This window comes from Esox lucius, chromosome 3, assembly GCF_011004845.1.
Source record: "Esox lucius isolate fEsoLuc1 chromosome 3, fEsoLuc1.pri, whole genome shotgun sequence".
NCBI classification, from domain to species: Eukaryota; Metazoa; Chordata; class Actinopteri; order Esociformes; family Esocidae; genus Esox; species Esox lucius.
In genome coordinates this window covers 14,373,508-14,388,724 of record NC_047571.1, presented here as the reverse complement: position 1 = coordinate 14,388,724, position 15,217 = coordinate 14,373,508, and the positions used below count along the sequence as shown (strand labels likewise).

Below are 15,217 nucleotides of genomic sequence, written 5' to 3'. Positions count from 1 at the left end.
TCTGCAATGTCCCACACCGACACTCTCGTGAGTCCTATAATCGAAGTTTGAGAAGAAAAATAACCTCAACCTAAAAACCTACAGGATGTGTCAAGTGTCTGCGTTGACATGCCTAGGTAAAGGTCTGACAGACTGTGGTCACCGAATGGTTTATAATTAACTCTGAGGGGACAGTCTGTTAAAGCAGTATTTCAGAGAAAAACCTGTTTCACAAGCAAACAAAGGAAACACAAAAGAAAAACTCCTCAAACATTGAATAATCCAACATCAGGTTTTGCATGCAATGAAGAACTTATATAGGAATGTAACCTGGTCAAAAACCAAAGTGTGACAAGACCAGGCGTGAAGTTGGAGGTATGACTATCCAAGACTAATAGGTCAATTACATCCTAGCACCTTGCTACACCCTTGGCTCTTACTGTACTGTACACATATGCTTTATCTGAGGTCAGAATCAGGACCTCAGTAAAGAGCCTCTGGAGGAGTTCCTAACTAACTCTTTGTCTAAAAGTAGACATGAAACCAGTAATACCTCATTCATTAATTCATTAGTTTAGTCATTTCCTCCACTAATTTCTTCAGTGTTTTGTTAGTTCTTTAAATTATTTGTTCAAAGGAGATCTCCCATCCATAATAATAACTTCATACAAGTCATTTATGCGTATTCCTAAAAAGTTGAAAATGGTACGCACTAATGCACTGTGGGTAGCCATAGTAACCATCCGCACAGCGTTCACAGTTGTTTCCGGTGAATTCCGGCCGGCACAAGCAGCGACCCGTCCCCATCTCACAGCCGGAGGTAGCCCAAGCACTACACCTGCAGGCTGCAGACACATGAAAAGAAGCACATCAAAATCCAATCATGAGGACAATTCTGGGATTCTGCTCATGATTGGTAGAAAAATCAAAGGAGACACAGATGACACTAACAAGATTTTGCTGTCCATGTTTTTTCCAAGTCAACACCTATTGCTGTTAAGCTCACTTAAATGAGTATGTGGCTTCACTTGTCTTTTCAAAGCGCTGAGGGCAATCATTTTCATTCCATCACCTTAAAATCGCAAACACTACTGGCAGCTATTTATGAGGAACAACGATGTACAACGCTAGCAATGTAAACAAGTGTGGTGCCAATTTAGCAACTATACAAGCGGCGGGTGCTACAGTGGTTGTGTGTGTGGTTGTGTGTGTGTAAGTGTCACAAACGAGACCAAAGAATCAGTGGCCAAGTCTGTGTTCTTTTTTTAGCCATGGATCAGTCACAGGTCAGGAGTCAAGCTACACCTAGCTCATCATTAACTAATTGTAAACCAAATATCAATGAAACAGCTTTATCTGAAAGATGTCAGTTCGTATGAGTGGATGGCGTATCCTTTGACAAGTCAAAGGCATGTTTTGGTGTTCCTCAAGGCTCGGTTCTGGGCCCATTATTTTTCTCACTATATAAGCTGCCTCTGGGTGACGTAATCCGGAATCACAATGTCCATTTTCACAGTAGATTTTCACAGTTATATATTTCAATGAAGCATGGAGAAGCCCCAAAATGTGCTACTTTGGAAGCATGCGCTTCAGATATTAGTAAGTGGATAACAGATAATTTCTTGCTTTTAAACTCAAGAAAAACAGAAATGCTCGTTTTAGGACCCAAGAAACAAAGAGCTTTGTTGGCAGATCTCATTGTCAACCTCGATGACTGCATGGTCATTTCCCAAAAAACTGTATGAAACTTCGGCGTTACCCTTGACTCTGACCTCTCCTTTGATTAACATATAAAATATGTCTCAAGAGTTGCTTATTTTCATCTTCGAAACATTGCAAAAATCAAAAACTTTCTATCAAATCTGATGCAGAAAAATGAATCCAGGCTTTTGTTACTTCTAGACTATATTACTGCAATGCACTTCTTTCCGGTTATCCTGAAAAATCTATAAATAAACTTCAATTAGTGCTGCACACGGCTGCTAGAATCCTAACTAGAACAAAAAAAAATTGTTCCAAGTCTTCCTGGTTGTGTTGCAAATCGAGACGATACCTGACGATTTCAGCTGCCACTGTGCTGACACCTCCTCCTCCCCCGTGTTTCCCTGTCCTTGTCCATCTGGTCATGCTTCCGACCTGGACTAAGTTTAAATAGACTCTGGACTCAGCCCACATGCATTTATTAATGAATTACAATTAATATGTTCACCTGGCACAGCCAGAGGAGGACTGGTCACCCCTCTGAGCCAGAGTCCTCTCTAGGTTTCTTCCTAAATTTCGGCCTTCTTAGGGAGTTTTTCCTAGCCACTGAAATTCAACACTACTGTTGTTTGCTCCTTGGGGTTTAAGGCCAGGCGTTTTGTAAAAGCACTTTGTGACTCCTGATATAAAAAGGGCTTTATAAGTACATTTGATTGATTGATTGACATGTAGAGCTACAATTCTGTCAGCAAAGCCATACCGTTTGATATCATATTTACACATCATAAAAATATATTTTTACCAATAAATGGCAGTTTAGGGCCAAAGGAAGATACAAGAATGGCCTGATAGAAAAGACTGAATGTCACTTACGTACGCATCCTCCATGAGACTCTGGAGGCACTCCATGCGGTCTGTAGAATCCAACAGCACAAAGCTCACAGTTCACCCCTGCCGTATTGTGCTAGTGAGACAAAAAAGAGATTTCACAACAAATCCCTGCTTTACAGTGCATAGAGTGACTGGGTCAGATGAACACAACGTTTTTGTGGGCTTTAGAGAAACTGGTGAAAACGAGTTGATAATTCATCTGTTTGTGTTTCTTTTTTACAGTCCCACTATTACCTTATCCTCTTTTCACCGTGAGAGTTCATGTAGTGTAAAGGCCTTGTATTAACATGTTTCCTGCAAGGGTATTCTAGTCCCAAAAAATAACAGTTTAATGTTAAACACATGCCAACCCATGCCGAGAAAGGGATTTTTCTTCATGCTATTTCCAAAAGAAGTGTAATTCAGAGAAAATCCACTCTGTGTACGTTGACTTAAAACTGATCCATCTGTACTTAGTGAAATTTCCATTACAGACCTCCATGCTGGATCTCAGATCTGGGTCATGTTCATTTGGGTACACTGTAGCAAAAGGTCCAGCAATGGTAAACTATAGTGTTTCTTAAGTTCGGGTAGAACCTTGTTTACTCTATTGGCTTTTGTTTTTGCTTACAAGAGATAACCCTGCTTTCATTCTGGACTAGGAACCCATCTACATGTTATACTGTACAAACACAATGTCAGAAAACAGAGATGCATGTCACAACTCTTATATTCCAACAAATGTAGATGAGGATGGTGCTTGTCTCTCATGTGCTCATCACAAAAAAAACGCACACAGGAAATCCACACGCGCATACAATTCCACACGCGCCAAACATCCCCATGCAGAGGAATCCGTTGGGACTTGAAATGGGCTTCATACCTGGCAGTTGATGCACACTCCTCCGCCGTCGTACCTGCCGAAGGTGTCTAAACTTGCTCGCCTCTGTTCCACGACTGGGTCGTAATAACACTCAGTGGCATGTGAATGGCACTGGCAAGCTAATGGAGAACCGCCCCATAACAGACAGCACATACACACACCAATAAAAAGAGAGAAACACAAACACACAGATACAAAAGACATGGACAAAGAAACAAACGGATAAAAGTCAGTCCTGTGTTTTAGATATTAGATCTCATTAAAGTCCCAAAGGGGCTGATTCCGTTATAAAGTCACTATAAGGTTATTTTCTTTTAGGTAATTTCCTTCCTTTAAAACATTCTCAATGTGCTTTGTGTATGTCTGCAAATGGTTGGGGTTCATTTCTAGTATGTGAGTTCACTGATTGGATTACAGACGAATGTCTCTCTCTCAATCTCTCTCTCTCTCTCTCTCTCTCTCTCTCTCTCTCTCTCTCTAATTCTGCAGTTGTAGAGTGGCAGGGTCCACGTTCATCCAACTCTTGGGAGGGAAGGAGAATCTTGTCAACAGGCCAGGGCAATTAGAAACCAACCAGCTGGCATCGGGACTGGCGTTGTAAGCACAGCAGCAGCGGTGCTGGGGTAGCTACAGTAGTCTGCTTACAGGGCAGTTCATCACTACATACCACAGAGAAAAATACTATTCAAAGTTTGTTGAGGCTTCTTCTTAGTTCCAGCACCATATTAGGTCATTTAGTACTGTAGTTGGTAGAGAAGGTTGTAAAAATGACATTCCCTGGCTGCACTCTGGCTTTCTCATTGAAACACATTTGCGACAAAAGAGAGGCAACACAGAACAGTCATACCATTTGAAAGATATCACACCATCCTGTGCCATACTGTTGCCTTGGGTATTTAACTTTCACTTTTTGTGGATAGGGCCTGGATTGGGTCTTTATGGCGCCCTATACGAGAAAACACACTGCATCAACATGGGTCTTACTAAAGCTGTTGCTAGCCAACTTGCAACAATGCATCCAGTTTCCCGCAACGATGTGTTCGGGAGACATTCACATATAGGCCCATTTGTGCAACACTTGATCAATTGTTCTATGATGTTTCCACTCATATATATGGGATTATTATATTTTGCAGTAAAATATCAAGGACCATCATTGATGGACAGTTTTGGAAACTGTTTTTATCTGTAATCCAGTGATTTGGTTGGCACAATGATTAACGTTACATTGTAGCTGACATTACAGGAGCTAACACTACTGCCCTACGATAAGGACAACGATAAGCCAGTGCAAATGACCAACAACACAGGGCAGGGTAATGTTTCACTGACATGTCGGCCGGGTATCTAACATGGCCAGATTGTTTTTTGATGCGAACATGACCGTGTTTGCTGTCTTCAGTGGAAATATGGACAGTGGCTTCTAGCTGGAATACCTGTCGGCACCTCCAAAGATAGGAATGTATTTACTGCAGACATTCTTCTTCCTGTATTCTTCCAAGAGGATGTCATTTCTAAAGAACTGATTTCAACCAAATAAACCCCAGGGGCTGGGTAGAATGGTAAATTGCAATGAAGAGGCTTTGAAACACAGCAACATTGGTGAATTAGCTAAATATTTAGTATGTAACAACATTCCCATCATCATCATCATCATGTCAACAACTTTAGATGGCAATGTTGTCATTATCTAATATTAGAGAAGCTAGTAAAAAAATTTAAAAAAAGAATGGTAACAGTGCTTGCTAAGGTTAGCTAAGCACAGTTTTTGTCAGATTCAATAGCTTGTTTTGTTTTATGGGAATCACTAGCATAGAAGAGAAGGGTCTTTTTCTGAAACTGTGTGTTTTGATAGCTTTGATGCTACCAGACACAAAATTCAGGTATTTCAAGAACATGTGCATGATGGACTAACTAGGAGAATGTTTGAAAATTCAATTGTTTTTTTATTTTATGTGAAGCACCGAAACACTGCATCTTTCCCAGTGGACCCCTGAAGGTGCGCACAGAGTATGGACAAGCTAAAATGTGGGCTATTTTGACAGTGCTTATCAATGAGTGACAGAAATGCTCATTTTAACATTAACTCTAACTTTTGCTACTGAATGAAAATAATTATTATTGTTTTGGGGCAGAATAATTTGAGGTCCTCTGTTTTGTTAGAAATGCGCTTTGCACAGTTTAGTTTGAGAAATTGATCCATACCCAGGGTGTTGTCAGTTTATTTTTGCTTGGCCCAGTAAGGTGAAAAACCCTTCAGAGGCAGTGGGTGACAATGACAAAGAGGTGGATCTTGGCACTCACGTTGGCACTCATTTGGGCTGTCTGTGGTAGCGGCCCGCCATGGCTTCTGGTTGAACCCTGGACAACAGCGGTCACATGACTCCCCGCAGGTGTTGTGTGTGCACTCACAATGAAGCCTAAAGACGGGAGGAAACATAACTCATCTGGTTCTCCTGTATCATTCTCTAACATTTATAAAGAGAGGAAGTCATTTAGTGTAGCCTTACAGCTAATCATCAATTAACAGCATCTGATTAACGTTCCCTTATTCCTCAAAAGCATCTGGAAAAGCTATTTTATATTGACCTTGATGCAAGTGAAACAAAAACACTTTTGAAGAGCTCCAAGTCATTACAAGGGCCAAATCAATCATTCACTGTCAGTCTACCGTATGATGTCATTGACCCTTGTTGTTTTTTATTACACATAAATCACCTCCATAAGGAAATCATAACAACAATCACTACTAATCAGTGTCTGGTGCCTTTTACAATGACAACGCACGGAAACAAACAAATGAGGTAATTTCCTTTCTGCAAACCCCAGCAGCTATCTACTCCATCTCAGACACAGAGATCACTGTGTTACAACCACCGACTTGTCATTTAATTTGAACATTCCATCAAACCCACTGAGCACAACACATCCATTCCATCCTGGAAAAGATGAATAAACAATATACAGTACAAGAGATGAGTGTGTCATTCTGTCATTCCTCAATGAATACTCCCTTCTATCTTTTGCGAAACTACACGTTTGGCACCATGAATGGGAAAAATACTTCAGTTGAAAGTTTGGACTTAAAAAAAGCTAAATGTCGGACCAAAAGCCAGAACAAGTGCACAAGCTTCCAACTGTTACAGAAGTTAAGGAGAAAGCTCCACTTACCGATTGCCTTGGTCACGTCGCCCACACACTTGTGCATGGCCGTGGCAAACGCAGCGCCCCCCAACACTGACGTCTTTGATGCTGTAGTAATACTGTCATTAACACGGAGAGGAAAGAACACCAACGGTTACAAGACCAACCACAACCAGCCTCATCAGAAACACTCTGCATCACTGTCACATGGACAGAGCCTGTCATAGTCTGGCATTGTGGTCCCTTGGTTACCACCTCCCCTGGGGACCCCCTGCAATTCCATGCATTAGTTGTTTGCCAGAGCAAGCAAACCCAGAATTCAACATGGAAAACTAGTTATCAAGCCATTACTTCTTGATTCAGGTGAGCTAGCTCAGGGCTGCAGAAAAACTGTGAGCCTGGGTGTCCCCCGGAGAGGTTTGAGAAGCACTGGCCTTTCACCCATGAACAGCATCAAATGAAGCTGCTTTCATGTTTATTTACACAGTGTTGAATGTGTGGGTGGGTTAAACAGCGACCACTGTTCCATGCCCAGTCAGTCAGCCAGTCCAGCTTCAAGAGAACCCTAGAGTCTTATTTCAAATGTCTGTGTTAAAGTAGATTGTGCCTGCAGCGCCAAGGAGTTTTCTGGACCATTCTCTGTCTGCGCAGGGAATGACCCTGATAAACACTGGGCAGAGCTTTGGCAGGGAGCCCGACCAGGAGGGAGGAATGTGCACTGGGGAGAAATCAGGTCAGTGTGTTCGTTTCAGCAGAAAGGTGCTGAGTGGGCCATCGGCCATCTTCTCGCCATGGGCGGGGAGGCAGCAGGTACCTCAGCCTGCACATAACAGGCCAGTGTGAGACGATGTCATCGTGGGTTTGTGCTCTGCTGACAATGCCCTCCTTATTTCCCATGAGGGGGTTTAGTGAAGTCGGTTGTCTGCCCCGGCGGTGTGAGTCTGAGTCTCACCCTGCGTGTGACGGTGCGATCCCTCTGGGCCTTGGATATGAGGTGGCCCAGCAGCGTGTTGGTCCTGAGGAAGCGCATGCGGATGTTGGTGGCCTTGGTGAAGTCTCTCAGCACCGGAGAATACGTGAAGTTTTTAGACCCTGGGCGACCGTTGACCAGCGACACCACAATCTGGAAAACAACGACCGTAATTAGACACAAACACCCATATCGCTTAACGGGATTTGTAGGTTTTTCTGCACATTTGGCATTCAACATGTTGGCTATTGTATTTTCCCATTTAGTGAGTTTCTCACCTCTCCGTTCTCCAACGGGACGATCTTCGAATACTCGGTGGTGCATATCTGGTCGTCATCTTGGACAATGCGTCCATTTGGTTGTTTGCCAAACCTCTCAATGCACTCTCTTTTAGAATCTGATGATTTAAACAGAATGGGACGTTGTCACCTATCAGCTAGATATACAAATTCAACTCTTCGAAGAGATATTTAAATTTGTCTTTTTCTTTGGATTATTTCCATTACTTGTGTTCTGGCAGTACATTCCAAGGCATCGTAAATGCTTCGAAGTGCTTTTTTTCCACTTCACTCACTAAAATAATTAAACCTGGAATCAGTGCCTTACTCAGAGGTGCTTTCCAAATTTGATGTGATAAACACACCAACCACTTTCAAAATCATATTTGGCAACACAATAAATTAAACAGCCATTCCAAGACTTAACTCACAGCTTCTTTCCACATACAGATGCAAACCAGCAGTGGAATACAGGGCGCAAAAAGCACAATAAAAATGTCAAGAATTTTCAAACTCAACCAAAAAGAAATATTCTGTCATGAGGAAAATGGGGGAAATTGTAGGAGCATACACTCACAGCTGGGCCTGATACCCGCTGAGGAGAAGACGCTACCCAACAACCACAGTGGATGAAGTGCCTCTTCGACAGCCTTACTGCTGCGTAAAAGGCAAGGCTATTAAAAGCTGCACTCTCAGCATTTAAGCTAATTGGTGACAGCAACAGTTTGGCTGGTGAACTGCAGGTATACAATGCAACACGGTTAATTCCTCTTTATGACGCGGTGTTACGAGCCTCGCTGACTGAGTTTGGAACACATTCATGTCCATCAAACTGACGTTCAACAACATCCACTGAAACATCCACTGAAGCCAGCAGATCATCTACTCCATCAGAAGGTTCCAGGGTTGTGGCGTATTGGAGAAATCATTTTCAGAACAGTGAAAAATCTGTGTGATTTCCGTGGGGAAAAATCTACTGAATACCAAGACTCAAATGAGAGCCAGGAGGGAATCAATCTTCCAGAGACACACGAGAGAGAGAGAGATCCGATGAGAAGCCAAAAAAATTATACAGGAGAGATGAGGGACAGCTGTTTCTAACAGAGACCAGCCATGTCTTCCTCCAGAGCGGCTTGGTTAGTGTGTAATGGGGGTATATGGATGGGCTGACTAGGTTATAGGTACATTCAAAGTCACTTCAAATAAATCTGGTACGTATCAGAAAGAACGTTCTGGAGCACATTTTTACTTTCCAAAGGTATTTCATCCACAATGTGAGATGTATCTGTGCAGTAATAATGGCCTCTGGGCTTCACTAAACAGCGGCACAATCCGAACCCGTCTGAATGTCAAGGCACATGACATCCAAAATGCTGATATCAACAGTTGTCCACTATTTCAAGACTCCTGCAAAATATGAAAAGCAGACCCGTCCAGGGGCCTTGGGAAGCATAATAGACAATATTTGTACACAATGGTGTGAACTGGAAATAAAACATCAAGATTTAATACTTACGTGCAAAGTACTGCCAAGGAGTATACGTTTTCCCATAGTCCAGGGAGCGCTCCAGGACCCACAGGTCAGGTCGAGGGGCATTGGCAAACTTGATAAGGACATACGCCACATGAAAGAGCTGAAGAAAAGATAAGCACAAATAGCAGAGTAGTGTGAAACAATGGGCTACAAATAAGTTGTTAATGGATTCTGGCAGTAGAAATTGGTTCAAAACGCTGTGGTTTCCTGTGCCTTGGGATACTAACACCAGCTCAGTCCTGGCAGACGGCTCAGGCTCAGACAATACTCAGGTTTCCGTTTACGTGGAGGCTGGAGTGCAAACATGTTCACATAAAAAATCGACTGTACCTCCGTCGTCTATGAAAACCGCCACAGCCTGAAGCCCTGACATTTGCTAGTTTAGTGGATTTAGATTAGCTAGTTTAGTGGATGGGCACCGAGTCAAAAGGTCAAATCAAATGCTGTTTCTTCCTTTTTCATAAAGGTTGACTTTAAACTTTCTAATATCACAACTATGTGGCCTCATATGGCACAGTACAATACAGCCACCAGATGTGATACAGGCTCAATGAGACATGTGTCGAGAGTAGATTGAACTGCTGCAGGTGCTTGTGAAACAGCCCTCTGCCAAGCCCCACTGAAGCCATATCTCTACCATCAGAAAACAAAGGCTATACAAGAGCACCAGATGATAATGATTGCTCCCTTCACCAGTGTACACCAGCATTTACCCAGAGGCCTCTATACCGTTTCCACGCTCAATGTCTCACTCCCGCCATCATCATCAAGGTTCAAGGAGCGGGTCGCTTCAGTTTGATTGAATGGAATCGAAAGCTTCTTTCTTTAACAGTCAAAGCCGTCTTTGTGGTTGTTGGCTTGGTGTTTCATGACTCAAAATGAAAACTCGGAATGACATCAGGCAACAAGGCATGGGACAAATGCAGAGTTAACTAACCCACTTGACCTGCCACTGCCATGTTTCTGCTTTAAGGTTACAAGCTGAAAAAAGTTTTAAAAGGTGTCATTATTAATAGAGATTCCAAAGCATGATTGAGAAACTGTAAAGAGCATTTACACATTATCTTTACATACCGCATGAAAGCTATCCTAAAAGGAACATGATCTTCAAAAAAAGGCTATGCACTAAAACTGTCTGCCTCATGCAGAGTTGAAAAGGATAAAGGCAGGTCCACACTAGTCGAGGATTCTACCAAGCTTTCAGAACCCAGGCAGCTTTCGTGATTGGTGTTTAAGTTTTCCGTCTCCTCTGTCTCTCCTTGCGTGAGATATAGCAGTGTTAACAGTGAAAAGGAAAGCCAAGTCCTTGGATGAGCTGGAGACTTCTCAACCAGGCTCCACAGTGAACATGAAGAATAGCGTTCCCTTAACTGAGAGAAAATGGTCACTAGTTCAAGTATCTTGTGTTGCGTGGGCTGACTGATCTGAGGACGATTCAGGGGGTCAGACAGTATTGTACTGTTGGAGGTCATGGGCAGTCATTGCACTAAAGCCATTACAAAAAAATCTCAGCTTGTAAAAAGTAGCCTAGATAAGTGTGCAAGGATCTGGAAGTCTTTGTGAGAAATTTTACAGCTCACATATTAAACCCTGTGGGCTAACTCTCTGTTTCCGACCTCTTTTAACTCATGGGCGTGTCTCCGAGCTAATCAGAGAACACTTCCACCCACTACATGCTACAGGATGCACTGGGAACAAAAAAAGATCTCTGAATACACAAACAACATGTAGGCCACATACTGTCAGACCTAAAAACTAATGCAGCAGTAATGCCACTATCAATAGACCCACTTAGGCATGGAGACTGTGACCGTCTGAGGTTGAAGGAACAGGAAGATGTCTGTTATCACGCGTTGGGACGGAATGGTGGCAGGACCGGGATTTGAGGAGGAGGAGTGGGAGGAGGGAGAGGAGGCTGTTCAGAGATGTGTCGACTGGCATTTGGGTCAGTCTCAGATTCCACCCATGCCGTCACATTCCTACTCTGCTCATCCCTCCTGTCCCTGGGCCATGTTCCATGTTTCAGGAACCTGTCACCAACAAATGAAACACATCACGGACATCTTCTCACCTGGAGGGATGCTACGAAAGGATTCTCTAGTAACTCCCCAAAGGATTAACAATCAAAAATGATCAAAAATAGAGTGCTCTACCCCATTCCAGATATAAACACTGCACCATATAAAATCATCTTAAAACTATGGCCAAACCTCATGACCCAGCCCTTCAGGAGAAGGTCAAGCAATTGAAGCCTCTTCCCCCATCACATATAGTACAGGTCCTGCTGACTGAGTGCGATCAAATCCCAGCCAGCCTTCTCAACACTGTCTTTCCTTTTTTATCGCTCTCCACTTCATTCATATCTGCCAATCAATAAACAACACAACACTAAACGAACGTACATCCATGGAGAAAGGAGAGAACCTGCCGGAAGAGCAAAACATTTTCCTGGCAAAGAGCGTGAAAGAGAGTAGAAAGAGAGATGTTGACTGGCCCAGATCTGTTCTGTCTCATGTCTCTTTTTCAATTCTAAACAGTCTCAACAATGAGGATGACTTACATCCAACCCTTTCTGTTTGGAGCAGCCAGAAATATCTTGGTGACATGATAACAGTACCAGCCCATGACTCTTGTCAAGTGCTGTAAAAACAAAGCAGAAGTAGACAGGCCAGTAGACAAGCCAACTGCAGGTAATGAACCACACCAGGAACGGGCTATATCTCAGTATAACACATCATAACAAGTGATCTCCACCCTGAATCTACAAGCCTGGGCCACATGATCAGTGTGTAAGTCATTACCTACCTGTGGAGGGTCAAAAAAACGCCTCAGGCCCTCAGGTTATTACTCACAGTCCAAATTCCTGCCACTGGCCCCAATAAACAAGTCACATAAGCAGGGTGTAAAGTGTCTACATTTCCTGTACTCTCCAGTTACACCACTCACACCGGCCAACGTTCCCATCTTCCTCACTGAGTGGTCACAGTCCAGGCTCTGGCACCATGACAGCATGACACAGACCAACAGACAGACATACAGAACGACAAGACACAGGCATGCACACAGACAGACCCCAGACCATCCCCAGTGGTGCTGTTCTCTGCCAGGAAGCTAATGCCCAGAATTGGTGACAGTACAGGCATTAGGAATGTGCGCCCTAAGGCGTGAACTGCCGTGTTGTTGCCTCCATGCAGAATTCCTGCTCCGACTTCACACATGCCTGCACTTCAGGTTACTGATCCTGGCAGGGTGTTACTCCCACTGAACAAACAGGCTACACTATTAGAGCCTGATACACTATTAGAGCTGATAGTCCGACGGACAATGACACGCCTTTGTTAGCATTTATGTAAAACATACAATTTACTCAATTCCATACATGCTGTACAATGAGAAAGGGCTTATGTTTTTGCTGGTGTACACATTTTGTTGTGTTTCTAACTGGATCTTAACAAACATTAAGATGGTTAAAGATATTTTTACTTTGTACAACATCAAGACTCACTGTGTTAAAAGTTTGCCACTTTTACCCACAGCAGATGACATTATCCTGTATTCGCTGTACAGTATAAGATCACTGTTATTGGTTACCTCTGTTACTGGTTACCTCTGTTATTGGTTACCTCTGTTACTGGTTACCACTGTTATAGGTTACCACTGTTACTGGTTACCTCTGTAACTGGATACCTCTGTAACTGGATACCCCCGTTACTGGTTACCACTGTTATAGGTTACCACCGTTATTGGTTACCTCTGTTATTGGTTACCTCTGTTACATGTTACAGAATCTACAAAGCAGTCAGGTCTTCACATCTTTACATTCTGGTCATTTAGCAGATGCTGTTATCCAACTTACAGTAGAAAGTGTATGTCAAACCCATTTCAAGCATCATGCTCTACATACATGGGACCACAAAAGGTGATCCAGTACAAAAGGATAATTATCCATCTCCCTTGTCTTTCCTTGCATGTTGTATTGCTGTGTTCAACAGTGTGAAAGACAGGAAAAGCCAAATGCCTGGATGAGGACTCTGAGGATTATCAACCAGGGCAACTCCACATTAAACTATGATGCTGAGACATACTTTTACTTTCACCTGTAACAGTATCCCAAACAAACGGCATTGATTGCAAAGTAAAAAAAATGATGCATATTGTTCCAAAAGGACTGCTTTAAGCAATTCACACTGAACGTTTTACAAAAGCACTTCTCACTTATGTTAGCACATTTAACAAAAACTCTTTTAAATATCCATATTGAGATTAAATTATGTCTGCAGAAAGAATGGGTGTCCACTATGATGGGACACCTTGAGGTAAAATGTTTTTATTACAGTAATATCAGGTTTATGTAGGTTTTGCCACATCTTTTCCACCTAAGTATTGTGTAATGATTTTATGTTCCCCTTTTATATAGATAAATATCTATCCCTTACTTGTCGGCTAACACAATTACTTCATAGCTATATACAGTTGCGAATTCTCAGATGGGCAAGGTGTTGAAATCTGATTGCATAATATTATTGATCAATTTGGTATTTTGTTGAGGAGTTACAAGAAAACAACAAGCATGATGACTGCATTACACATTTTTCAAACTTGATTCACAAAACCATACTTTTCTTTGCAATTTCAAGTAGATAGCATAAGACAGAATAATTCTAACTTGACACTTCTTTCCTAATGTTTTCAACTGTATTTTTCATCCAGCGTTTCTCTACACAGACCAATATTTAATTCCTATCATAATATCAGAGTACAGCACTGTAGAACATTGTACAGTAGAGTATAGCTCAGTTCAGTACAATGGTGTATTTCTAGCCCCTACTGTATAGTACTGCACTATACTAATCTTTGGTGTAAAGTACAACATTGTTTTAATCTCTACTGTACTAACCTCTACAGTGAATGATAGTCATGAACAATGACTCATATTCTGTACTTTTCTGTTCTTTACTGTCACTGTCGCAGGCCGGAGTTCCCAGCTGCCTCAGAGGGATCATCATCCCAGTGCTTAAAGTACCATGTCCTGACGACTATCGCCCGTCACACTCAAGCTGTCATCATGATGTGCTTCCAGTTGCTTGTCATGGCCACATCAATGGCAGTTCCTTCAGGCTGCGGTGATCTATTCTCTGTTGAAATTTTAATGGATAATTAGAAGGAAACCATACCAGATGCAGTTTTCGTAAGAAGCCTTGTACTTTTCTGTTGCTTGTGTGTCTAATAAAGAGAATTTATAAAGCAAAAATGTGCCTAAGCATGAAACAACATTCCAAAAGACTATTAAAATCTCTTTCTTGATAATGTCTCAATACTGATTTATTTTCTTTTTCAAAGCCACTGTTCAAAGAGTTGATATTTGCATCTCTTAGCTGTTGTATAATTATACTGCTAATTTTATGATGGATTTCTGGCAGTGTGGGAAAACATGTTATAACATGTATAGACACATGTTCATAATGCAGTGTAGTCATGCCTCACCAGGGCCAGTGATGGGCCAAACATTTTTGTCCTCAGCGAAAACAAAATATAAACAAGAAACCAGGCAAGCCTAATTCAGCCGGCCCGCAATAAGAAATGTTGATCTTTGTTGCCCTCCCAAGATTCTAAACCAGGTGGCCCATGTGAAAGGCTGTGTCTTTAACCACTACACCACACAGATATACATTTGCTGGGTGTCGGTATAGCTTCTTGATATGATATATCATTTTGTCACGCATTAACATCACACCAAGTTTTAACTTCTTTAGACACCATTAACCATTGTGTTGAACTGAGTAATGTTTCTTATTAAATTTACCACAAATAGCATCCACAAATAGCATCTATGAACTGTATGACCTTTGGCACTGGCC

General features: G+C 42.2%; 1 protein-coding gene across 7 annotated transcripts in view; it reads right to left on the bottom strand.

The window, feature by feature from the left end:
* The window catches only part of LOC105018940 (laminin subunit alpha-3), a 74,621-nt gene that overhangs the window by 47,562 nt on the left and 11,842 nt on the right, over positions 1–15,217 (bottom strand). For all 7 annotated transcript variants that reach the window (XM_010884765.4, XM_020045372.3, XM_020045373.3 and 4 more), the window contains 8 exons: positions 9,342–9,459; positions 7,826–7,944; positions 7,530–7,700; positions 6,605–6,696; positions 5,738–5,853; positions 3,434–3,552; positions 2,554–2,644; positions 693–824 (listed from right to left, as the gene is read on the bottom strand). In XM_010884765.4, coding sequence (XP_010883067.2) covers positions 693–824; positions 2,554–2,644; positions 3,434–3,552; positions 5,738–5,853; positions 6,605–6,696; positions 7,530–7,700; positions 7,826–7,944; positions 9,342–9,459 — 958 coding nt within the window. The remainder of the gene's footprint in view (positions 1–692; positions 825–2,553; positions 2,645–3,433; positions 3,553–5,737; positions 5,854–6,604; positions 6,697–7,529; positions 7,701–7,825; positions 7,945–9,341; positions 9,460–15,217) is intronic.